Source organism: Xenopus tropicalis, chromosome 6, assembly GCF_000004195.4.
Source record: "Xenopus tropicalis strain Nigerian chromosome 6, UCB_Xtro_10.0, whole genome shotgun sequence".
Classification (NCBI taxonomy): Eukaryota; Metazoa; Chordata; class Amphibia; order Anura; family Pipidae; genus Xenopus; species Xenopus tropicalis.
In genome coordinates, this window is record NC_030682.2 from 5,169,024 (window position 1) to 5,194,011 (window position 24,988).

Consider the following 24,988-nt stretch of genomic DNA (forward strand, 5'->3'; position numbering starts at 1 on the left):
ACTGCAAAAATCCAAAAATAGGAAAAAAAGCTCCAGCAGATTAACTGCAAAACATTTATTATGGGTAGCCCCCATTAACCCTGTCCCTGTCTGGGTTTCACATGAGGGATGGGCGTGTCCTAATGGTCCCTGCCAGAAGCACAGTAGGAGGGGGAGAGCCAATCACAGCCCTGCAGTCACACAAGCACAGGCAGGCTTCAGTTCCCTATCAGGTCAGCCTAGCTGCTGATTGGTTCCTATCCTACAGTGCCGCAAGCTCCCTCTGCACATCCAGAGAATTCAGCCAGTAGGAAGTGGAACAGATGGGCGGGACTAGTGGGGTTTTGGTGGAATTTCTCAATAAATCAGAAACTTTAAGCACAATCCTTCTATATCTAGAGGAGTATAATTCACTGGTACATTCATAATTTTTATAGGATATGTCTCCATAATGTGCAGTAATATCCATTCATCCTTCAGTAAGACAATAACACTTCTCCTTCTTTGACCTTCTCTTTTATTAACCAAGAACCCTATAAAAGCTTGTTCTCTGTATAAAAAAAATGGTTCCTGTACAAACACATGACTCACCGGCCCCAGGAACGGAATCCGTTTCCCTCTTTATTGCAGTCACAGTATCTTCAGTGTCCGACTCTTCGTCCTCAGATTTCACTTTAGGTTCATTCTCAGAACCTGACAATGTACAGGGGGGATGATGCAGTTACACGATGACCACATATAATTTTAGTTCTGTTGGCAACTGCCAGCTGCACTGGATCATTTATGAAATGAGCAATTTGTGTTTAGGAGTTGTTTCCAAAAAAATCACATGTAGAATGCTGCATTTTTTTGTAGATTATTTTCTGATTTGTAATGATGGGCAGTTGTGGAGAGAAGATTCCCAGGGAGCAGGATAATAAGAAAGGCACGAAGGGCAACTATCAGACCAGGCCATAGGTAGTTTGGTGGTGGGAAGCCCAGCCAGCACGTATCAATAAAGTGCATGATAAGAATCTGGTACACAAGCATCCTGTATGTGAGCAATCAAGAGAGTTGTATCCCATACTTTCTCCACTTTATGCCAGAAAGTTTATATAGCACCAATTCAACCTCTATATACTTACACCAACAGTAATGTTTTCAATAATCTAACATAAGGAGTTTAAAAACTTCTGAAACTTTACTGATTAATATAAGATGAGAATGTTATAGGATTAATCCTCAGGTATAGTTCAAAGGTAAATATGACTTAATAATGAATTCAGTGGGAATGGGAGCAATAGGCAAGCCTGCAACTCTGTAACTGAACTAAAGTAGTTTATTTTTGTATCATCTGTTAAAAACATATCTGTAATGATGTGGTCAAGTGGAAAGATACATAAAAAAGAGAATATCGGCAAATAAACATAAAAAAAACCAAAATCAGAATTTAGTGTTACCGTCCAACAGGTGAAAGAAAGCAGGGAGATCCCTAAACTCCAGCCCAGTGTTACTGCCCCACAGGCACAAGCAGGGAGATCCCTAAACTCCAGCCCAGTGTTACTGCCCCACAGGCACAAGCAGGGAGATCCCTAAACTCCAGCCCCGTGTTACTGCCCCACAGGCACAAGCAGGGAGATCCCTAAACTCCAGCCCAGTGTTACTGCCCCACAGGCACAAGCAGGGAGATCCCTAAACTCCAGCCCAGTGTTACTGCCCCACAGGCACAAGCAAGGAGACCCCTAAACTCCAGCCCAGTGTTACTGCCCCACAGGCACAAGCAGGGAGATCCCTAAACTCCAGCCCAGCGTTACTGCCCCACAGGCACAAGCAGGGAGATCCCTAAACTCCAGCCCAGTGTTACTGCCCCACAGGCACAAGCAGGGAGATCCCTAAACTCCAGCCCAGCGTTACTGCCCCACAGGCACAAGCAGGGAGATCCCTAAACTCCAGCCCGGTGTTACTGCCCCACAGGCACAAGCAAGGAGATCCCTAAACTCCAGCCCAGCGTTACTGCCCCACAGGCACAAGCAGGGAGATCCCTAAACTCCAGCCCAGTGTTACTGCCCCACAGGCACAAGCAGGGAGATCCCTAAACTCCAGCCCAGTGTTACTGCCCCACAGGCACAAGCAGGGAGATCCCTAAACTCCAGCCCGGCGTTACTGCCCCACAGGCACAAGCAGGGAGATCCCTAAACTCCAGCCCAGTGTTACTGCCCCACAGGCACAAGCAGGGAGATCCCTAAACTCCAGCCCAGCGTTACTGCCCCACAGGCACAAGCAGGGAGATCCCTAAACTCCAGCCCAGTGTTACTGCCCCACAGGCACAAGCAGGGAGATCCCTAAACTCCAGCCCAGTGTTACTGCCCCACAGGCACAAGCAGGGAGATCCCTAAACTCCAGCCCAGTGTTACTGCCCCACAGGCACAAGCAGGGAGATCCCTAAACTCCAGCCTGGTGAATCTCTAGCTACTTACCCCCATCAGTAAGTGAAACCGTAGAATTTTCCATCTGGTTCTCATCATATTCAAAGTCAGGTTCTTCTTCTTTGATTTTTATCTGTAAAATTTCTGGTTCATTTTCTGGAAAACGTGGAAAAAGGAACATGTAAGCCTGTTACCAAGGATATAGTTATGGAATGTATCAGAAATGCAGCTTTATACTGGTTTAAAAATGTCTTTAGACAGGGGGAATGTGTAATTCTAAGCCTATATTTTTAAAGCAATACAAAATAGTTACACAAAGTTACTTACCAGCCTCAGACACTGGGTCCATCTCACTCTTTACAGAGTTCACATGGTCCTTCATATTCCAGTGTCACTGTAGGTGCAGTCTCTAAATTTGGGAAAATAAATCACATTTGAATTAAATGGAAAAAACATGCAGCAGCTACAGTATTCCTACAACAGAATGCATCTAGCCCCATTAGCCCATAACAAGTTTACAGATATATAGAAACATTGGGGTAACAGTCACCCCGCTATAGTTCCAGGGGTACCCAGGGCACAAATAAGCACTCACCCCAAATCCCCCCCTAACTGGCCTTCAGGCTGGGCCCCCTTAGCCCATAACAAGGTTACAGATATATAGAAACATTGGGGTAACAGTCACCCTGCTATAGTTCCAGGGGTACCCAGGGCACAAATAAGCACTCACCCCAAATCCCCCCCTAACTGGCCTTCAGGCTGGGCCCCCTTAGCCCATAACAAGGTTACAGATATATAGAAACATTGGGGTAACAGTCACCTCGCTATAGTTCCAGGGGTACCCAGGGCACAAATAAGCACTCACCCCAAATCCCCCCTAACTGGCCTTCAGGCTGGGCCCCCTTAGCCCATAACAAGGTTACAGATATATAGAAACATTGGGGTAACAGTCACCCCGCTATAGTTCCAGGGGTACCCAGGGCACAAATAAGCACTCACCCCAAATCCCCCCTAACTGGCCTTCAGGCTGGGCCCCCTTAGCCCATAACAAGGTTACAGATATATAGAAACATTGGGGTAACAGTCACCTCGCTATAGTTCCAGGGGTACCCAGGGCACAAATAAGCACTCACCCCAAATCCCCCCCTAACTGGCCTTCAGGCTGGGCCCCCTTAGCCCATAACAAGGTTACAGATATATAGAAACATTGGGGTAACAGTCACCTCGCTATAGTTCCAGGGGTACCCAGGGCACAAATAAGCACTCACCCCAAATCCCCCCCTAACTGGCCTTCAGGCTGGGTCCCCTTAGCCCATAACAAGGTTACAGATATATAGAAACATTGGGGTAACAGTCACCCTGCTATAGTTCCAGGGGTATCCAGGGCACAAATAAGCACTCACCCCAAATCCCCCCTAACTGGCCTTCAGGCTGGGCCCCCTTAGCCCATAACAAGGTTACAGATATATAGAAACATTGGGGTAACAGTCACCCCGCTATAGTTCCAGGGGTACCCAGGGCACAAATAAGCACTCACCCCAAATCCCCCCTAACTGGCCTTCAGGCTGGGCCCCCTTAGCCCATAACAAGGTTACAGATATATAGAAACATTGGGGTAACAGTCACCTCGCTATAGTTCCAGGGGTACCCAGGGCACAAATAAGCACTCACCCCAAATCCCCCCCTAACTGGCCTTCAGGCTGGGTCCATAAACTGTAATTCCCCTTCTTTATCAGCCCCTGCAGCGGGATTAACCCCCAGTCCCACAGCCGCCCCTCTCTATCAGCCCCTGCAGCGGGATTAACCCCCAGTCCCACAGCCGCCCCTCTCTATCGGCCCCTGCAGCGGGATTAACCCCCAGTCCCACAGCCGCCCCTCTCTATCGGCCCCTGCAGCGGGATTAACCCCCAGTCCCACAGCCGCCCCTCTCTATCGGCCCCTGCAGCGGGATTAACCCCCAGTCCCACAGCCGCCCCTCTCTATCGGCCCCTGCAGCGGGATTAACCCCCAGTCCCACAGCCGCCCCTCTCTATCGGCCCCTGCAGCGGGATTAACCCCCAGTCCCACAGCCGCCCCTCTCTATCGGCCCCTGCAGCGGGATTAACCCCCAGTCCCACAGCCGCCCCTCTCTATCGGCCCCTGCAGCGGGATTAACCCCCAGTCCCACAGCCGCCCCTCTCTATCAGCCCCTGCAGCGGGATTAACCCCCAGTCCCACAGCCGCCCCTCTCTATCAGCCCCTGCAGCGGGATTAACCCCCAGTCCCACAGCCGCCCCTCTCTATCAGCCCCTGCAGCGGGATTAACCCCCAGTCCCACAGCCGCCCCTCTCTATCAGCCCCTGCAGCGGGATTAACCCCCAGTCCCACAGCCGCCCCTCTCTATCAGCCCCTGCAGCGGGATTAACCCCCAGTTGTACCCTGTACGTGAATGCACAAAAGAGGAAAGATGGGGACACAGAAGAATGACACACGCACTTACAGTGTAACACAATTTCCAACCGGCTCCTCAGGAAGGTCCCTCAGCTCCATCCGGTCAAAACATTCAAGGGAAGGAACTGAGACCTTTCGGCCCCGCCCCTGGAGGGAGTACCGGAACCCCTTCCAATAATAGCCGAGAGCCTCGAAGTCGGGATAGCCAATAAAACTGCTGATTTCACTTCAAAATGAAGCAGTTTGCTGCCATTTTGTTGGTGGTCAGAAAACAACGCTAATGAGCTCATAGCCCAGAAGTGATTCCCCTTCGATAAATAAGACATTATATTGAACCCACTCCTTACAGAACAGTATAAAACTGGCTAAGTGAAAATAGCAGCACAGCTTTCTGATTCGTGTGGGGTGGTGCGAGTTCCCAGCATCCTGTGCATTAAATGTGATGGGAAATAACATTTCACTAATATGAAGCTACATTGCTGCTTTTTTCACGCAAATTGGAGAGTTGGTGGCAAATGGGTACTCACAGAATAATGAAGGGTGTGAGAGAGAATAAGAGGGTGAGGGGACATGATGGTGTGGGGAGTGGAGGCAAGAGGGAAGAGAGAGACAAATATTAGGGGAAGAAGAAGATAAGAATAATGGAAGAATTAGATGACATAAGGGGGTGTTTATGTATAACACCCCATGACCCCCCCCGCCGGCCTTACAGTCAAATATAAAGATTCTTTATTCCCCTACAGCTGTAAGAAGGCAAAAGATTTTGAGCTGTATTAAAGGGGAGGGGGTGGCCATCCTATTTTTTATTTGTTTGTTTTTTAACACAACTGAGTAAGAAGTAAATGTATTTTAAAAACTTAAAAGTATTTAAAGGAGACATATCCTATAAAAAATTATGAATGTGCCAGGGAATTATACTCGTCTAGATATAGAAGGATTGTGCTTAAAGTTGTGTTTCTGACTGATTTATTGAGAAATTCCCCCCAAACCCCACTAGCCCCGCCCATCTGTTCCACTTCCTGCTGGCTGAATTCTCTGGATGAGCTGGGGAGCCCCTGGCCCTCCGTACCCTGCACTGTAGGATAGGAACCAATCAGCAGCTAGGCTGACCTGATAGGGAACTGAAGCCTGTCTGTGCTTGTGTGACTGCAGGGCTGTGATTGGCTCTCCCCCTCCTACTGTGCTTCTGGCAGGGACCGTTAGGACACGCCCACCCCTCATGTGAAACCCAGACAGGGACCTGAGAGGATCTATAGGGAGCTCCAATAAAGGGGCCATTGTTACAGATAGGGTTAATGTTTAGCCCAAAGGGAAACCAGCACCGGATATTATTCATAATTGCCTACAGGGTTAGGGGTTTTCCCATTTATCCAATATGTCTCCTTTAAAAAAATGTCTTGAGATATATTGATGACTTGTGGTCATTGTTATTGCTTTGTGCAATTTTCTTTTACAAAGTCATAAACTGAAAAAGGTAGATTAAGTGCCAACAGGGCATCAGTGTGCCTGTCCTGGCTTTCATGCTGCTCTAGCATCTCCACCCAGGGTCCACCTATGGTACCTCTGCCGGACACACACCCTTTACATACCCCCCCCCACCACAACCACCACCACCCAACGCATGAGGGGAGGACAACGGCGGCCAAGGGAAGTGGCAACAAGGTCGGTTCTGGGCTGCTGGGGCCCACCAGGTGGATTTTGCCAGTGTCCTGGTGTCCCAGTCCGACCCTGTCTCCACCATCAGATTCCTCCTCAGGGCAACTACATGCTCATCAATTACTGCGCCAGCATTGCTGCACAAGGTAAGGGGCAGAGCAGTGAACAAGTTCCCAGCCAACTCGGTATTCTCATGTTGAGCCCCTTGCAGTCCTCACCCTGGGTCCTGGCGAATTCCCTCGCTAACAGCACTTACAAAACAAAGGGAAGTAAACTAAATTTAAAAAGCATAGATAAAGCAAGATTTAGAAGTACAAAGAACATTTAAAGATTTGTAAAAAAAAACTATATGCCTCAATTAAACTCTGTAGCGATAAACTAAAAGGTGACTGATTATAAACCGATAAGATTGTGGGATACACAAGTGACCATGGCATACACAACCACAGTGCCACAGTATTTAACCATCTGTCTTTGTGGGTAGTCCCTCACAGAAAATGTTTGTTGGCCAGGGGGAAGGGAAGTAGAGTCACATCTCTGTGAAGGTCACATCTGCAAGTGCATTTCATTTGGCCCATATCTCTCCTCTCTTATTGGCCCAAACATGCTGGGTAAGTTGCCTAACATTCTGGTACATATGGGCAAGCATTCAGCTCACAGATATTGCAGTACCTTTCAGCTTTTATGCTGTATGGGTGTTTATGGCAGATGAATGGGATACAGAGTGTTAGCACAGTTCATGGTTAATCTCCCTTCATTCCTCGTGAATTTTCACTTGATAGCCACCCTCATGTTACTGGACTACAAATCCCAGCATTCCCAATCAATTTTTTGTAGGAGGCTGGGACAATTGATGCTAAACTGTTTCTTGTCTAAAACAGAGAGATAAGATTGCAAGACAAGTGGATCGATATGGACTGTTCTTGTACAGTGCACCCTGTACAGAATGCCTCTGGCCAGGGAATTACAGGATTAGAGATAAGGCACTGGCAGTGAGGGCAGATAAGCGTGGGGGTTGGGTCTGTGCAGAAGTACACACAGTAGAAATGCCAGGGACAGGGGAGTAACTAGATACTACAGAAAATTCTGCTTAGGGTTCCAGATGGTGCAGGAGATGCCTTTATGTAATCCACAGAATGAAATGGGGAATCAGTCAGGACTCCCATGGGGCCCATTCTTCTCCCTCTGGGCTTGTGTTCCCCATTATTATGTGCCTTGTCAGGAACTATGACAGCCCCTGCAAGTGAAGGCATTAAAGGAGACATATAGGATAAAGGAAAAATTCTCTAACCTTATAGGCAATTATGAATAATATCCGGTGCTGGTTTCCCTTTGGACTAAACATTAACCCTATCTGTAACAATGGCCCCTTTATTGGAGCTCCCTATAGATCCTCTCAGGTCCCTGTCTGGGTTTCACATGAGGGGTGGGCGTGTCCTAACGGTCCCTGCCAGAAGCACAGTAGGAGGGGGAGAGCCAATCACAGCCCTGCAGTCACACAAGCACAGACAGGCTTCAGTTCCCTATCAGGTCAGCCTAGCTGCTGATTGGTTCCTATCCTAGAGTGCAGTGTAGTGGGACTAGTAGGGCTTTGGGAGAAATTTTCAATAAATCAGCCCAAAACACTACTTTTTAATGCCCATTTCTACTGTATTTAGAGGAGTACAATTTATTGGCACAATTTAGTTTTTTACACAATGTGTCCCCTTTAAGCATGTGACCCACAAGTGCATGCGAACAGGGCAGTTATTAGTAATCACACGGCCCTCCCACTAGGGGCCCCAGTTATTAGTCCACCAGTCACCTTTGTGGAGCCCCAGTAAAGATAACATGCCCCCTGGGTGGGGCACTGAAACAGTGATCTCTGATTAGCTTATCGCCACGCTGTTTTTACCTGGACAGCCCTTTCTGAAAACCATCACTACCCTAGGACTCGCTATAGTCCACTCTGATAAAACCCCAATTATGCCAAATCTCCATCAATGACCTGCCCAAACCTCATCCCACAAGCCCCACCACTTTTGTTACCCACAAACTGTGACTTTCCATTATGAGCCCCTGACTGCAGTACCCCTATACACCCTGATGGTGGCCCTAAAATGCACATACATACACACCAACCTACTCTCTGTTGCACCCATTATGCCCATAGCTATACCCCCAATCACACTCCCAGCTCTGCCCATTGCTGCCTGTGTTTGGGATATACTTTGTTTTAGGCTTTTCTCTGTGCATTAACATTAATTAGGGTGCAAATTACAGAGGTTGGGAGACCGGGTGGTTATTGCGGCTGAAAAGGTGGGAGGGGCAAACAAAACAGGGTGACACAAAAAAAAAATCCATGTTCTGCAAATATATATATCTGAGCACTCACCTTACTGATATACCCCCATTTCACTAAATATATTCTGACAATTTGTATAAAAACTGCTAAAATACTTAAGGGAAGGTTTGCTGATTAAGGTGTTAAAGCACAGCAGTTAAAATAGTAATGCATACTGCTAACTATAAAGCCCACAACCGGCACGATTGACGTGTGGCCACCAAAAATATGGCGGTGTGCTTCTACTGTCTGCGACAGAACTGCAGTGTCTGCCAGCTGTCATTTTATTGGTCCTCAGACAGTGGGTTTAACCTACTCTGACTACATCATAGAGAGGGTGGGAGGTCGAACAGATGCAAGCTCCTCCCTCCATACAGACCTCCGATAGAGCAGGAATGTGAGGGGACACAAGGGGGAACAGGCTGGGGATTGTGTCCTACTGCCCCTGTAACTCCCTCCCCTGTGTCCCTGGCATTGTCCCTCCCCTGCACTCACATCTCCAGCCTGGGCTACTGGGTAAGTGCTTTTCCCTCCTCCTCCTCCTCCTCCTCCTCCTCCTCCTCCTCCTCCCTGCACTGTCTGTGGGACTGGGGGTTAATCCCGCTGCAGGGGCTGATAGAGAGGGGCAGCTGTGGGACTGGGGGTTAATCCCGCTGCAGGGGCTGATAGAGAGGGGCGGCTGTGGGACTGGGGGTTAATCCCGCTGCAGGGGCGGCTGTGGGACTGGGGGTTAATCCCGCTGCAGGGGCTGATAGAGAGGGGCGGCTGTGGGACTGGGGGTTAATCCCGCTGCAGGGGCTGATAGAGAGGGGAGGCTGTGGGACTGGGGGTTAATCCCGCTGCAGGGGCTGATAGAGAGGGGCGGCTGTGGGACTGGGGGTTAATCCTGCTGCAGGGGCTGATAGAGAGGGGCGGCTGTGGGACTGGGGGTTAATCCCGCTGCAGGGGCGGCTGTGGGACTGGGGGTTAATCCCGCTGTAGGGACTGATAGAGAGGGGCGGCTGTGGGACTGGGGGTTAATCCCGCTGCAGGGGCCGATAGAGAGGGGCGGCTGTGGGACTGGGGGTTAATCCCGCTGCAGGGGCCGATAGAGAGGGGCGGCTGTGGGACTGGGGGTTAATCCCGCTGCAGGGGCTGATAGAGAGGGGCAGAAAAACATGGTGTAAAACAATGCCACCTTTTTTTGTGCTGAGCCCAGTGTCCCTATGGCTCGTATCTACCACACATACAATCAGTGCCTTTAGGATACTTGGATTATCTGAGGGCCCAGCACTTCTGCTTGTTATAAGCAGGTGATAGTAGCATTATAATTCTTAATAAAAGGGCACAATACTATTTTCTATAATGGAAGGAAGGAAAAGGTTCCTAATGTGGTTACCTGGGGTTGGGGGGGGGGGGGTATTGGGAAGAGATAATTACATTGCAGGGGGTAATTCTAATACACTTCTCCCCTAGCAAAGGCACTGGGATTCCTTTATACTGTCATCTTTTGATGTCTTTTCTTTTTAAAAACTGCAATTAGAAAATGAAGCATCTGACCCAAGTAAAACCTGAAATGGACTCCGATTCTTACATTGGTGAGTTAATTATTTACTACAAGAGCCACCATGTCTTACTGCTCCCTTCATATGTATCTGTGGTCTGATTTCTCGCTGCTTGTGCCCTGGGTGCCCCTGGAACTATAGCGGGGTGACTGTTACCCCAATGTTTCTATATATCTGTAACCTTGTTATGGGCTAAGGGGGCCCAGCCTGAAGGCCAGTTAGGGGGGATTTGGGGTGAGTGCTTATTTGTGCCCTGGGTACCCCTGGAACTATAGCGGGGTGACTGTTACCCCAATGTTTCTATATATCTGTAACCTTGTTATGGGCTAAGGGGGCCCAGCCTGAAGGCCAGTTAGGGGGGGATTTGGGGTGAGTGCTTATTTGTGCCCTGGGTACCCCTGGAACTATAGCAGGGTGACTGTTACCCCAATGTTTCTATATATCTGTAACCTTGTTATGGGCTAAGGGGGCCCAGCCTTAAGGCCAGTTAGGGGGGGATTTGGGGTGAGTGCTTATTTGTGCCCTGGGTACCCCTGGAACTATAGCAGGGTGACTGTTACCCCAATGTTTCTATATATCTGTAACCTTGTTATGGGCTAAGGGGGCCCAGCCTTAAGGCCAGTTAGGGGGGGATTTGGGGTGAGTGCTTATTTGTACCCTGGGTACCCCTGGAACTATAGCAGGGTGACTGTTACCCCAATATTTCTATATATCTGTAACCTTTTTATGAGCTAAGGGGTTTGCTGTCTGGATAATTTTTTTTAGCTCATTTTAGTTGCAGCCTTACTTGACCTTTAATTTGCCTCTGCTAATTTCCCAGAAGCAGAACCAGAAATATTACTGATAAAGATAAAAGAAGAAGAATCAGACTCTGAAGATCATATGAACGTAGTGGAGAACTCAGCAGTTCCTGTTACAGATGGGGGTAAGTAGCTGGACATTCTGTCTGGGCTGGATAGTAATGCTATTGCAAAATGAAGATTCAGTATAAGCTTCCTTTCGTGGAAATAAGGAACAGTTAGTTCTAGTCAATTAAAGATGGACACTGTTTTCTGAAATGATGTATAACATGTATAGAGAGGATTTGTGTCAGAGTCAGTTAGTTTGAAAGAGTTAGAAGACCTAACAGGGTTCTATGGTTCCATTCCCAGTGTGAGGGCAGAACTGTGTTTCTGGGGCAGAACCATACAAATAGAAGCTGCTCATTAGTAACACAGACTGGGGTCAGATAGGATCTGTGGGGAGCTCCAATAATGTGCCCTAAAAGCAACAATTCTCTTTAACTCCAATTAACCTCGGGTTCCATATATTATTTATAACTGAGGAGGCAGTCGGGAACTTTTGAGCCAACTAATAACCCACACACAGTTCATTTCTGCCTAGAATTATGAGCCCCCCCTGCCCCCGCTTGGAGCTCACATACAAATGCATTATTCCCTGTACATTTTCAGGTGCCTTAGAAATTGAGCTTAAAGTAAAATCAAATGAAGAGTTGGGCACTGAGGATCATGGGACTGCAATAAAGCGGGAAACAGATGCAGTAACGGAGGCCGGTGAGTAATATTCCTGCCGTTAAACAGAGATATATTTAGGGGATAGTTGGGGCGATGGCAAAGGTTTTTGGAATGATTTAGCCATTTCCCCTGCGTGCTGCAATAGGGCATAGCAAGCACCATTATTAATATCCTTTATTTGTATAGCAAATGCCTTTAACCCCAGGGGTTATGGGAGGAGCTGTGTGAGCAAAGGATGGAGTAATAGCTGACAGTTATTGGCCCTCCTGCCTGCAGTACAGATTCCATGAGTGACTGTGCACGTAAATACAGTGGCTTGCAAAAGTATTCGTCCCCCTTGAACTTTTCCACATTTTGTCACATTACAGCCACAAACATGAATCAATTTTATTGGAATTCCACGTGAAAGACCAATACAAAGTGGGGTACACGTGAGAAGTGAAAGGAAAATCATACATGATTCCAAACATTTTTTACAAATAAATAAGTGCAAAGTGGGGTGTGCGTAATTATTCAGCCCCCTTTGGTCTGAGTGCAGTCAGTTGCCCATAGACATTGCCTGATGAGTGCTAATGACTAAATAGAGTGCCCCTGTGTGTAATCTAATGTCAGTACAAATACAGCTGCTCTGTGACGGCCTCAGAGGTTGCTAAGAGAATATTGGGAGCAACAACACCATGAAGCCCAAAGAACACACCAGACAGGTCAGGGATAAAGTTATTGAGAAATTTAAAGCAGGCTTAGGCTACAAACAGATTCCCAAAGCCTTGAACATCCCACGGAGCCCTGTTCCACCGATCATTCAGAAATGGAAGGAGTATGGCACAACTGTAACCCTACCAAGGCACGGCCGTCCCCCTAAACTCACAGGCCCAACAAGTGCTGATCAGAAATGCAGCCGAGGCCCATGGTGACTCTGGGGGGGCTGCAGGGATCTACAGCTCAGGGGGGGAATCTGTCCATAGGCAACTATTAGTCGGGCACTGCACAAAGTTGGCCTTTATGGAAGAGTGGCAAGAAGAAAGCCATTGTTAACAGAAAACCATAAGAAGTCCCGTTTGCAGTTTGCCACAAACCATGTGGGGGACACAGCAAACATGTGGGAGAAGGGGCTCTGGTCAGATGAGACCAAAATGGAACTTTTTGGCCAAAATGCAAAACGCTATGTGTGGCGGAAAACTAACCCTGCACATCACTCTGAACCCACCATCCCCACTGTCACATATGGGGGGGCAGCATCATGCTCTGGGGGGGCTTCTCTTCAGCAGGGACAGGGAAGCTGCTCAGAGTTGATGGGAAGATGGATGGAGCCAAATACAGGGCAATCTTGGAAGAAAACCTCTTGGAGTCTGCAAAAGACTTGAGACTGGGGCGGAGGTTCCCCTTCCAGCAGGACAACGACCCTAAACATAAAGCCAGGGCAACAATGGGTTAAACCCAAACATATCCATGTGTTAGACTGGCCCAGTCACAGTCCAGATCTAAATCCAATGGAGAATCTGTGGCAAGATCTGAAAACTGCTGTTCCCAAAGGCTGTCCATCTAATCTGACTGAGCTGGAGCTGTTTTGCAAAGAAGAATGGGCAAGGATTTCAGTCTGTAGATGGGCAAAGCTGGTAGGGACAGACCCTAAAAGCCTGGCAGCTGGAATTGCAGCAAAAGGGGGTTTTACAAAGTATTGACTCAGGGGGCTGAATAATTACGCACACCCCACTTTGCAGTTATTTATTTGTAAAAAATGTTTGGAATCATGTATGATTTTTGTTCCACTTCTCACGTGTACCCCACTTTGTATTGGTCTTTCACGTGGAATTCCAATAAAATTGATTCATGTTTGTGGCTGTAATGTGACAAAATGTGGAAAAGTTCAAGGGGGCCGAATACTTTTGCAAGCCACTGTAGCTACATTTCTCTGTTCCAATCTGTTGTGCTGTTGATCCCACTAAGGTACCCGCTGACATGGCGCATCAGCAGATTAGGTTGTCAGATGTGACAGGTGATGCGCTTTGTGTCAGATCAGTTACACTGACCCCTGTCCTGGCACACGTGGTCAGCTGGTTGGGTGATAGAGTTAAAATTTGAAACCCTGACTGACCAAATCTGGGCACATTTAGCCAAGTCTGAAAACCATTCTCTTTAAGGTAGTCAAGTGAGTAGATCTTTTTCCGATATGCCCACCTACGGGTGGGCAATATCGGGCTAATTCAATAGTTTCAGGCTAATTTCAGGGAGGCCCATCGTTGGTGCCCATACACAGGCAGATTCCGTCCAGAGGAGCGATATCGGCAGCTAAAATCGTCCACTTTTAAGGTGGCCACACACGTGGCGATCTGCAATCTTCAGACCTGCCACTAACCTTCAGGGCTGAAACGGCAGATAAGGAGGTAGAAACAATATGATTTCTACCTCCTTCTGCCGACTCAGCCCTGACAGCAGATTTTTCTCAGGTGCCTTCTATGGCGCCCGATCAAAATCTTTTAACCTGGCCGATCGGGGAGTCGACCGATATCAGCAGCCTCCTGCGATACTGGTCGACTCGCCGACTTGCCATACACGCACCAAATATCGCACGAAACGAGGTTTCCTACTATATTATCGGTGCGTGTATGGCCAGCTTAAGGGCTCTGGCACACGGGGGAGATTAGTCGCCCGCGATTAACTCCCTGTTCGCGGGCGACTAATCTCCCCGAGTTGCCTACCCCTGCCATCCCACCGGCGAACATTTAAGTCGCCGGCGGGATGGCAGACGCGGCGGCGCGATTTTGCACAAATCGCTCCGCCGCGTCTGCCATCCCGCCGGCGACTTACATGTTCGCCGGTGGGATGGCAGGGGTAGGCAACTCGGGGAGATTAGTCGCCCGCGAACAGGGAGTTAATCGCGGGCGACTAATCTCCCCCGTGTGCCAGAGCCCTAAGACTTTCTGTTGTCTGATAAGGAACTGCTCATGGGCTCCATTTTTTATCTTTTCTCCCACTCCCCCATATCTGCCCCAACTTGCCCCTCTGAGTACAGAACCTACGCTTTGCATCTTTGTCTTATTGTATTTTATGTTTTCCTGATCATTTCCTGACTTGGCTTATTTTTTCTTAGAGAGATTACTTGGTGATAGAAGGAAGCTGGATCCCATAATTTGCAGACCTTGGCAAAGACAAGAGAGACCCCCAGTAGCGGGTTCCAGCGATTCCTCTGACATATTGGATGCAGCCGAGGAAGGCGCTGGGGTATTGCTGGGGCTGGCACAGAGCCGGGCACTGACTGACTCACAGTTCGGCACAAGATATGAGGACTCCTCACCAGAATCTGATGTCTCTGAGTTTCCCTGTGAGAAATGTGGCAAAAGCTTCTCTCTAAATAGTGACCTTCTTGCCCACGGCTGTACCCCGCCCTGCAGTACAGAGTTCTCCAAACGACCCATGAGAAAGAACACCAAAAAGAAGCCTTTCTTCTGTGCAGAATGCAACAGGCACTACTGCAGCAAACCCAGCTTCCAGAGGCATCAGTTGGTCCACACCGGGGAGAAACCATTTGAATGTACGGACTGTGGCAAATGCTTTTCTGACAAGAGTAACCTTCGCTGCCACCAGAGAATTCACACTAGAGAGAAGCCTTTTACATGTATGGAATGTGGCAAAGGATTCTCTGATAAGAGCAACCTTCGGAGCCACCAGAGAACTCACACGAGGGAGAAACCATTCGCCTGTACAGAATGCGGCAAAAGCTTCTCTCAGAAAATCGGCCTTCACAATCACCTGAAATGCCACACGGGGGAGAAACCGTTCATGTGTACAGAATGCGGGAAAAGCTTCTCTAATAAGAGCAACCTTAACACCCACAGGAAGATCCACACCGGCGAGAGGCCGTTCATCTGTACCGAATGTGGCAAAACCTTTCCTCGGAAGAAAAACCTCCAGAGCCACCAAACCGTCCACACGCAAGAGAAACCGTTCACGTGTTCAGAGTGCGGCAAATGCTTCTCTCAGAAGAAAAACCTTCACACTCACCAGAAAATCCACACGGGGGAGAAACCGTTCAAGTGCAACGAGTGCGGGCAGGCCTTCCTCCGCAAGCGCAACCTTTTGTCCCACGAACGGATTCACATCATAGAGAAACCCTATATATGCGGTGAATGCGGGCAAAGCTTCTTTCTGAGCAGTGAAAACCCTACACACTGTTGCACCAAGGCCGCAGATAATAATAACACTTCCAATGGACACAACGGCGGAAACGCTGGGCACAGCGCGACTAAATCCGCTTTCCAGCTGGACATCACCGCCTGGAAACCGTTCAAATGTTCAGAATGCGCCAAATGCTTCTCTCAGAAGTGCAACCTTCAAAGCCACCAGAAGATTCACACGGGGGAGAAACCTTATCCGTGTTCGGAATGTGGGAAGAGCTTCTCCAGGAAGGTGAACCTCAAAATCCACCAGAAAATCCACACCGGGGAGAAACCCTTCACCTGCGCAGAATGCGGCAAATCCTTCGCTCTGAGGTTGACACTCAATAACCACATGACCATTCACACTGGGGAGAAGCCGTTCACGTGCTCAGAGTGCGGGAAAAGCTTCAGCATAAAGAACCGCCTGCGCATCCACCAGAAAGTGCACACAGGGGAGAGGCCGTTCGAATGCACAGAGTGCGGGAAGCTGTTCTCCCGCAAGTTCAACCTCCTGACGCACGTTAGGATGCACATGCGCAGAAACGCGCTACATGCGCAGGAGGAGGGGAACGCTGCCGTGTAAATAATGGGGTAAATGAACAGAGACAACATGACGCATTTTACACTTTTTTTAAAAATTTGCCATCATTATCCTTTATTACCCATAAGCCAAACCGGTTGCCGTAATCATGAGTTTCATATCTTTGAACAGAAAAATCTGAATGGAAAGTCACCCGGAAAAGGAGAAAATATAGAGTATATTCCGAATATTCTATACAAACTCAACAGACTGACAGGGGAGTCGTTATCCCTGGGAATGGTCGCTCCGACATTAGTACATGCACTTAGGGTCAGGCTGGAGCCTTCCCTACGTACAGACTGGGATACGGGTTTCCCTACCAAACTCACATGGAGGAGAGAGTTTTGTCACGTGATACAAACAATGCAATTCACATACATCAGATAAATAGTAATGTTTCCTTTTACTTGTGCATAGTGTGCATGTGCTGTGCCTCACACTCTCGTGCGATGTTCTGTGCACACTAGCGTCATAAACCATTCCTACCTAAAACAGTTTGTAATTCTTTGTAAAGCACAGCAACGCTGTAAAAGGTGTCTCTAGTGGCACAGATACCCATTGTAAGCAGCAGTCCTGCCCTGCTTTATGGCCGAGATTCTAGCTATCTGTATAACAGAGCATTCTGTCACAGTGGCACAGATCCTATCTGATCCCCCCATTGTAAGCAGCAGTCCTGCCCTGCTTTATGGCTGAGATTCTAGCTATCTGTATAACAGAGCATTCTGTCACAGTGGCACAGATCCTATCTGATCCCCCCATTGTAAGCAGCAGTCCTGCCCTGCTTTATGGCTGAGATTCTAGCTATCTGTATAACAGAGCATTCTGTCACAGTGGCACAGATCCTATCTGATCCCCCCATTGTAAGCAGCAGTCCTGCCCTGCTTTATGGCTGAGATTCTAGCTATCTGTATAACAGAGCATTCTGTCACAGTGGCACAGATCCTATCTGATCCCCCCCCCCCCCATTGTAAGCAGCAGTCCTGCCCTGCTTTATGGCTGAGATTCTAGCTATCTTGTTATATTTACTGGGTGCAAACCCATTTCCTCCTTAAACCCCAAATGTGTCTTAGTTCTTTAAAAAAAATGCTTTCTGTAAATGACTTACCTCCTAGTGGGCTGGCATTGTGGTATCACTTAGGGTGAGAGGTGCTTGTTCTGTCCAATCAGATTTACCTTTACAAATGTACGAGTGGATTGTCATTTGACTGAAAGGTTTCTTGTTGCTAAACCTGCAAAGCATCACAGATTTCTAGAGCTGCAACCATAAGATCTGTAACCCCCCCCCCCCCCCCCCAGTGATCCCCTTTATTGCTGGAGGAAAGGCTTTTCCCCCACAGTAGCAGAGGTTTAATGCAACTATAGTTTATATAAATACCCCGCTGTGTAGCCCCGGGGGCAGCCATTCCTGCACTGGTACAGCTGGGGTGTTTGCTACAGAAACCCTACTATAGTTTATATAAATACCCTGCACATATACCTTCCCTATCTTTATTTCCTGAAAGCACCTCCAGCATATAGAAAAGCCCCTCCTGGGCTGATGGAGAAGGAAATGCCTCGGGGTAGTGTTGGTTAAAACAAGCCTTTGGGACTGATTTTGTAGGTCCCTACGGTTAGTGAGCATATGACCTGCTGTAACTAATAGTACTTCCCATACTGAGCTCACCCACAGGCAGGCAGAGCTGGTAGATACAACCTTGTTCATAGTTGAGGACATACATCACTTTAATGACATCACAGTTTGGAGGAATGTTTAATATTATGATAGCCATTATAAAAAAAGTTAGTATTTCCAAAATAAGTGCACTTTGACTTAATTCCTAAAGCCATCAGCGGCTCCATCTACTGGTCAGATATGGAATTTGCAGCTAAAAAGAGCCAAAGTCTATGTTTGCGTTATCCTACTGTGCAGTAAAGCCGCCATGGCAAGGTAAATACACACTTCTGTAATATATCACCGAGAGCATTTGTTTAAGGGGATGTTCACCTTTAAATGAACTTTTAGTATGATGTAGGACTATTCTGGGGCAATTTGCAATTGGTCTTCATTTTTGTATTATAATTATTTAGCCTTTTGTTCTGCAGCTATCTGGTTGCTAGGGTCCAATTTAACCTAGCAAACAGACAGGTATATAAATAGAAGAGGAAATAAATAGAAAGATAAGTAACAATAACAATAAAATTGTAGCTTTACAGAGCAACAGATTTTTGGCTGCCGGGGTCAGTGACCCCCATTTGAAAGCTGCAAAGAGTCCGAAGATGAAGGCAAATCATTCAAAAACTAAGACCAATTGAAAAGTTTTCTAAGAATAGGCAATTCTGTCACATACCAAAAGTGAACCCCATTAAATTGGTAGTGCAATGGCTCAACATGTTCTTCTTCTCTTCGACACAAGTCTATATCCTTTCTCCCAGCGCTCAGTGAAGGTTCCCAATCTGCCAGCTTTCCTTTGCTCCAGACACAATGATTCCTGGTATCAGTGCAGGGCTGTGGATACAATGAATATTCACGGGGGGAAATTCCCCTCTCTGTGGCTGTTCTGGTGTTTCTGAAGGCTGCTCTTCTGAGAGAACCGTTTGCCACATTCAGTGCAGGTGAATGGTTTCTCCCCGGTGTGAGTTTTCTGGTGATTGAGAAGGCAGATCTTTTTAAAGAAGCTTTTCCCACAGGCTGCGCATGTAAATGGCTTTTCCCCTGTGTGGATTCTCTGGTGTTTGTTGAGATTACCTTTTAGGGAAAACACTTTCCCACATTCCATGCATGCATAGGGTTTTACCCCCAAGTGGATTTTCTTGTGGCTTTGCAGGTTGCTCTGCACGTTGAAGCTTTTCCCACATTCCACGCATTTGAAAGGCTTTTCTCCTGTGTGAATGTTCTGGTGCCTTCGAAGGTGACAACTCTGAGAGAAGCTTTTCCCACAGTCTGAGCAGGTGTAGGGTTTCTCCCCAGTGTGGATTCTCTGATGAGCATGGAGGCTGCTTTTTCCAGAAAAGCTTTTGCCACATTCTGTACATGGGAACATTTCTTTCTGTGGTTTAACCAAGCGAGGCCTGTGAAGGTTAGATTTATGGCTGTACTGCTTGCCGTCTCCATTCTCCACTGCGGACGAGTTACAAACGTGATAATTACCAGACTGGGTACAGTGATGACTGAGAAGGTCGCTATCGAAAGAGAAGCTTTGCCCACAGGTACAGCAGATGAAGCCCGGTTCTGTACACGCAAAGGCTTTATTTTCTGTGTGAATATTCTGGTGTTTCCAGAGGTTGTGCTTATCGTAGAAACTCTTCCCGCAGTCTGTGCACGTGAATGGTTTTACCCCCGTGTGAATCTGCTCGTGCCTTTGCAGGGTGCCTTTCTGAGAGAAGCATTTGCCACATTCCCCGCAAGAGAACGGTTTCTCCCCCGTGTGCAGCTTCTGGTGGCTGCGGAGGTTGCTCTTATAGAAGAAACTCTTGCCGCACTCGGGGCATTTGAAGCGCCTTTCTGCGCTGTGATTTTTCTGGTGGGTGTAGAGAGTCCTTTTGTGAGAGAACCATTTGCCACATTCCGTACAGGTGAAATGTTTCTTGCCTGTGTGAATGATCTGGTGGTTGACGAGGTTGCTTTTGTGGAAGAAGCTTTTCCCACATTCTGTACATTTGAATCGTCTCTCTCCCGAGTGATTTCTCTGGTGGGCGGTCAGTGTCCTTTTGTGAGAAAAACTCCTCCCACAATCTGTACATTTGAATGGTTTCTCCCTTGTACGGCCCAACTGCTGTCCCACAATCCTTTCTGTTTCTACACATTCCTTATCTGAACCGTTATTTCTCCCATTCTCGGTACACATGTGAGTGAGGAAATCTCTCTTCACAGCAAAGTTTTCTCCACATTTATTGCAAATAAAACCCGACGCTTCAGAACCTGCAGAGTAATTCTCATAATTTGTGCCGGATTCACACTCCAAGTCACTAGGCGTTTTCTCTTGTGTCGACCCCGGCAATACTCCAGCATCTTCTGTCTGCCCATTGGCTGCTTTCAGTGCATCGGAGCAATCACTTGTTCCTTGCCTTGGTGGGCTCTGGTCCCGGTGCCAAAGTCTGGGAGCCTCAGGGTCACTATTATTTCCATTACGGATGCAATTCTCTAAAAGAAAAAAATATGTTAGGACAGTAATTCACTACCATCATAAAGAAAAACATGACATATATCTGTAATATTAGATTATACCACATGGACTTTGCTTAGGAATAAGCCTGTTATTGCACTAATAGACCCATTTTCTGTGGCAGCACAGAAAACAGGCAAAATGCCAACATAATATTTTGCAAGGCCCGTGGAAAGCCCAGAAGTTGTGCAAAATTCCCCCTACACTGTACCTGAGTGAAGCGCCCTAGAAGCTCCCTCTGATAGCAGCTGCCATTTTAGCTTGGTCTTAGTAGCTTCCTGCTGCAGTTATTGCCATTGGAAGCTCAGATTACACATTCCCAAGGGTGGGGGAAGTGAGTTCTTATGCATTCTTATGGGAGGGGGAGAGGAGACTCATGACCCAAACCTGAATGAGCCCTAAAACAGAGGAAGTCTAATACCGAAGAACATGTTCCTAAAAAAGGAGAAAATAAATCCTGTGTTTCTTTTGATTGAGGATTCTGTGAGTACTTATGGCTGTATTTATATAGATCTTTCTGATAAAGCTACTGAGTTTGTACCTTTCCTTCTCCTTAAACTACTGTACAGCAATGTTCTGAGGGCAACAGGGCCCAGTGTACAATAGCTCATTCCTTTTATTTGTAGTGACCATCAGTGATTCCTTCTTGCTGCCTCAGTAGCCGCTATAGGAGTAGTATTCAGACACAGAATAGATGTACAGCTTGTTTTTCTAAACACTTTCCGCGCCCGGGCTCTATAGAACTAAATGGTTCCTGCACAACAGACAAATCACTCACCGGCCCCAGGAACAGAATCCATCTCTCTCTTCAGTACAGTCACATGATCCTCCGTGTCCGACTCCTCATCCTCTGATTTCACTTTATCCTCGGTCTTTAGGGAACCTGACAATGTACAGGGGACGGTGCAGTTAGGTGGGACTGTGACCACATTTTATTGCTATAGTTTACACTGTGTATAGGATAACTTTTTAATTGGCTGAGCAGCATAAACTGAGCACCTCCCCATAATGGCAGATGGAGGCTGCTCAGCTTTCCTTATACAGTTACAGACAAGACGTTGCTTTTTGAGATAGTGGCTGAGCTGGACAAAGGCTCCTTCCCAGAAGGCACGGTGGGAAGTCTGGAAACTGAAAGGTTGGTAATTGGAATCATGAATATATATTATACAGCCATAAGGCAGAGCAAACACTACTTACCCGCATCTGTAAGTGGAACTGCTGAGCTTTCCACTGGGTCCTGATAGTCACAGTCCGGCTCTTCCTCCTTTATCTTTATCTGTAATATTTCTGGATCTGCCTCTGGGAAGCCTGATGGGGAGGAATTACGTGGGTCATATCACATATAAAAGCTCTCAAAGGCAGAATAAGCTCCCAAATTCCAGAGCAATTTTATTTTCTATAAACCCCAAAAAAGCCATTGATGTAAAGGTGCTCAGGGAACTTCTCTAAGCACTTTTGCAATATACATCAATTTTCTATTTTTTTGTGGTATCTAAGATATTTGCAGTTTTAGACTCTGAATACTAGGCTTTTGTCTCTCTGAGAATCAGCAACCCTGGGGTTAACCATCGATACAGGAAATCCACACAAAGTGCATAAATATGGTCATTTGCACTCCAACCTTCATAGACAGCTTTAAAGCCAAAAGCCTGATATAAGGGGAAAAATGCTAATATCCCAGAAACCATTAGAACTAGAAAAAAAAACCATAAAAAAAATAAATATAAGAACAGACACTCACCACTCCCAGATTGTAAGTCCATCTCGTTCTTCACTGAGCTCAGGTTTTCCTTCATTCTAGAATTTCATTTGGGCTCAGTCTCCAAACCTGATGAGACAAGTAATGATGGGGAATGATTACACAGGAGGTTTCTTTCTATAATGCACAAACATGCTGGAAACTTCTCATAGTGACAAATAATAAATTATATTTTATGAGTTGTCAGCAAAATAAAGGTTTTTTCAAAATTAGTGTTTTCTAACCTCTAAAAATGCACGTTTCCTATAACCTTGTGCCTTTATATGGGCACAGAACCCCTCAGTGACTGCTAATATCCTTATCATTTACAGTAGGGGGTACATTATCCCTTATAATACATGAGTGATACTCAGAGTTCCCTGTATAACTCAGCCTGCAGCCTTGTGCCTTTATATGGGGGGCACAGAACCCCTCAGTGACTGCTAATATCCTTATCATTTACAGTAGGGGGTACATTATCCCTTATAATACATGAGTGATAATCAGAGTTCCCTGTATAACTCAGCCTGCAGCCTTGTGCCTTTATCTGGGGGGCACAGAACCCCTCAGTGACTGCTAATATCCTTATCATTTACAGTAGGGGGTACATTATTTAAATTTTTAAATAAAGGGACCATATTGTGTGACAAACAAGAATGTCAGTGAATTATACTCCTCAATATATAAGGAACCCCCAGTCCCACAGCCGCCCCTCTCTATCGGCCCCTGCAGCGGGATTAACCCCCAGTCCCACAGCCGCCCCTCTCTATCAGCCCCTGCAGCGGGATTAACCCCCAGTCCCACAGCCGCCCCTCTCTATCAGCCCCTGCAGCGGGATTAACCCCCAGTCCCACAGCCAGTGCAGGGGAGGAGGAGGAGGAAGAGGAGGAAGAGGAAGAGGAAGAGGAAGAGGAGGAGGAGGAGGGAAAAGCACTTACCCAGTAGCCCAGGCTGGAGATGTGAGTGCAGGGGAGGGACAATGCCAGGGACACAGGGGAGGGAGTTACAGGGACACAGGACACAATCCCCAGCCGGTTCCCCTCACATCTCGGCGCTATTGGGGCCGGTTACACAGAGACTCAGTAGGATAAAGGCCGGACATGCCCAGACGCGGAGGGATACACATGACAGCGCTAGTTGCTGCCGGGAGCAGTGACACGGTTAGCGCACTATCACACACATTTGCCCAGGGAACACAAACTGCAAATCAGCCAGAAAGAAGTTTCGCCCCTGAATCCAAGGTTCCCGCTGGGAGAGCCGGTACCGGTGCCCCGATTCCTTGAATAGAATTTAAGCGGCCAAAGTAGCAATGAATGAGTAACACGGTCCCATCCCGGGCGCCTGAGCTTTCTTCCTACAGAAATTCCAACACAGACTCCTACAAAACAAGTAGTGGGCGTGCCCAAATGCGCAACTTCCGCTTCCGCCGGTAAACACGGGGGCGTGGCTGGCCGAGTAGCGCCGCTATCTGTGCGGTGATTGGTTGTTTAATGAAAGGTGCCCGTATGTTAGTGTGTGTGTGGCTGCTCAGTACCGTATTATCAGTGTGAGGGAAATGGCACCGTGTGAGGGGCGCTACTTTATCCAGCAACCTGCAGGTACGCTTATTTGGCGGCCTATCAAATTGCAGTACAGGAGTAACTTGAAAGCTAAATGCTGATTGGCTGCTATTGATACATAGACTGAAACGATCTGTGTGAGGCGGCGTTATCCTTCCCAGGAGTCATTTTTAGCCATTTCCATCCCCCCCCCCCCACTGCCACCTGAAACCTCCCTTAATTTCTGCATCAAAAATGTTTGGGGCAGTGACAGTGTTGCTGTAGGTACAGCTTTCTGCCTCAGGTTTGTATGAGCGGCTCATATAGATAAGGGACATGCAATCCCTTCATATGGAATAGATCTTAAAGGAGAAGGAGAGTCATTTTACTGCCAATAGATTTGCCACATTAGTGCAGGGTCGGCCCAGACCCAACTCTTGCCGGCGCTCCCTCTGCCTGACAGTTCCTCTCCTGATGGTCCCTGCACCCCCCCATCCCACCCTGCACCCCCCCGTCCCATCCTGCACCCCCCCAGTCCCACCCTGCACCCCCCCAGTCCCATCCTGCACCCCCCAGTCCCATCCTGCACACCCCCCGTCCCATCCTGCACCCCCCAGTCCCATCCTGAACCCCCCCAGTCCCATCCCATCCTGCACCCCCCAGTCCCATCCTGCACCCCCCCGTCCCATCCCACCCTGCACCCCCCCGTCCCATCCTGCACCCCCCAGTCCCACCCTGCACCCCCCCGTCCCATCCTGCACCCCCCCCCCGTCCCACCCTGCACCCCCCCCGTCCCACCCTGCACCCCCCCCGTCCCACCCTGCACCCCCCCCGTCCCACCCTGCACCCCCCGTCCCATCCTGCACCCCCCCGTCCCACCCTTCACCCCCCAGTCCCATCCTGCACACCCCCCGTCCCATCCTGCACCCCCCAGTCCCATCCTGCACCCCCCCAGTCCCATCCTGCACCCCCCCAGTCCCAT

General features: G+C 48.0%; 4 protein-coding genes across 5 annotated transcripts in view; 1 reads left to right on the forward strand and 3 right to left on the reverse strand.

Moving 5' to 3' along the window:
* Window positions 1–4,976, reverse strand: part of LOC100216020 (uncharacterized loc100216020) — a 36,358-nt gene extending 31,382 nt beyond the window's left edge. The window contains exons 1-4 of one of the 2 annotated variants that reach the window (XM_031903262.1): window positions 4,864–4,976; window positions 2,712–2,793; window positions 2,436–2,549; window positions 571–672 (exon numbers count right to left, since the gene is read on the reverse strand). In XM_031903262.1, coding sequence (XP_031759122.1) covers window positions 571–672; window positions 2,436–2,549; window positions 2,712–2,766 — 271 coding nt within the window. In that variant the 5' untranslated portion in view covers window positions 2,767–2,793; window positions 4,864–4,976. 2 annotated transcript variants of the gene reach the window in all.
* Window positions 1–23,652, reverse strand: part of LOC105945412 (zinc finger protein 665) — a 78,074-nt gene extending 54,422 nt beyond the window's left edge. Inside the window, exon 1 of the mRNA XM_031903961.1 lies at window positions 23,407–23,652. The gene's annotated coding sequence lies outside the window, so the exon portion shown is untranslated. The remainder of the gene's footprint in view (window positions 1–23,406) is intronic.
* On the forward strand, window positions 9,123–17,080 carry LOC100487805 (gastrula zinc finger protein XlCGF26.1-like). Its single transcript, XM_004919046.4, has 5 exons — window positions 9,123–9,309; window positions 10,316–10,370; window positions 11,158–11,262; window positions 11,789–11,890; window positions 14,943–17,080. Exons 2-5 carry the CDS (start codon window positions 10,319–10,321, stop codon window positions 16,589–16,591), a joined length of 1,908 nt encoding a protein of 635 aa, XP_004919103.1. The 5' UTR covers window positions 9,123–9,309; window positions 10,316–10,318; the 3' UTR covers window positions 16,592–17,080.
* LOC116411613 (gastrula zinc finger protein XlCGF26.1-like) lies at window positions 18,320–23,733 on the reverse strand. Its single transcript, XM_031904231.1, has 5 exons — window positions 23,649–23,733; window positions 22,472–22,558; window positions 21,928–22,038; window positions 21,509–21,613; window positions 18,320–20,708 (listed from the first exon to the last, which is right to left on the reverse strand). The coding sequence occupies exons 2-5, from the start codon at window positions 22,524–22,526 to the stop codon at window positions 19,093–19,095; spliced, it is 1,887 nt and encodes a 628-aa protein (XP_031760091.1). The 5' UTR covers window positions 22,527–22,558; window positions 23,649–23,733; the 3' UTR covers window positions 18,320–19,092.
* Window positions 23,734–24,988: the final 1,255 nt, after the last annotated feature.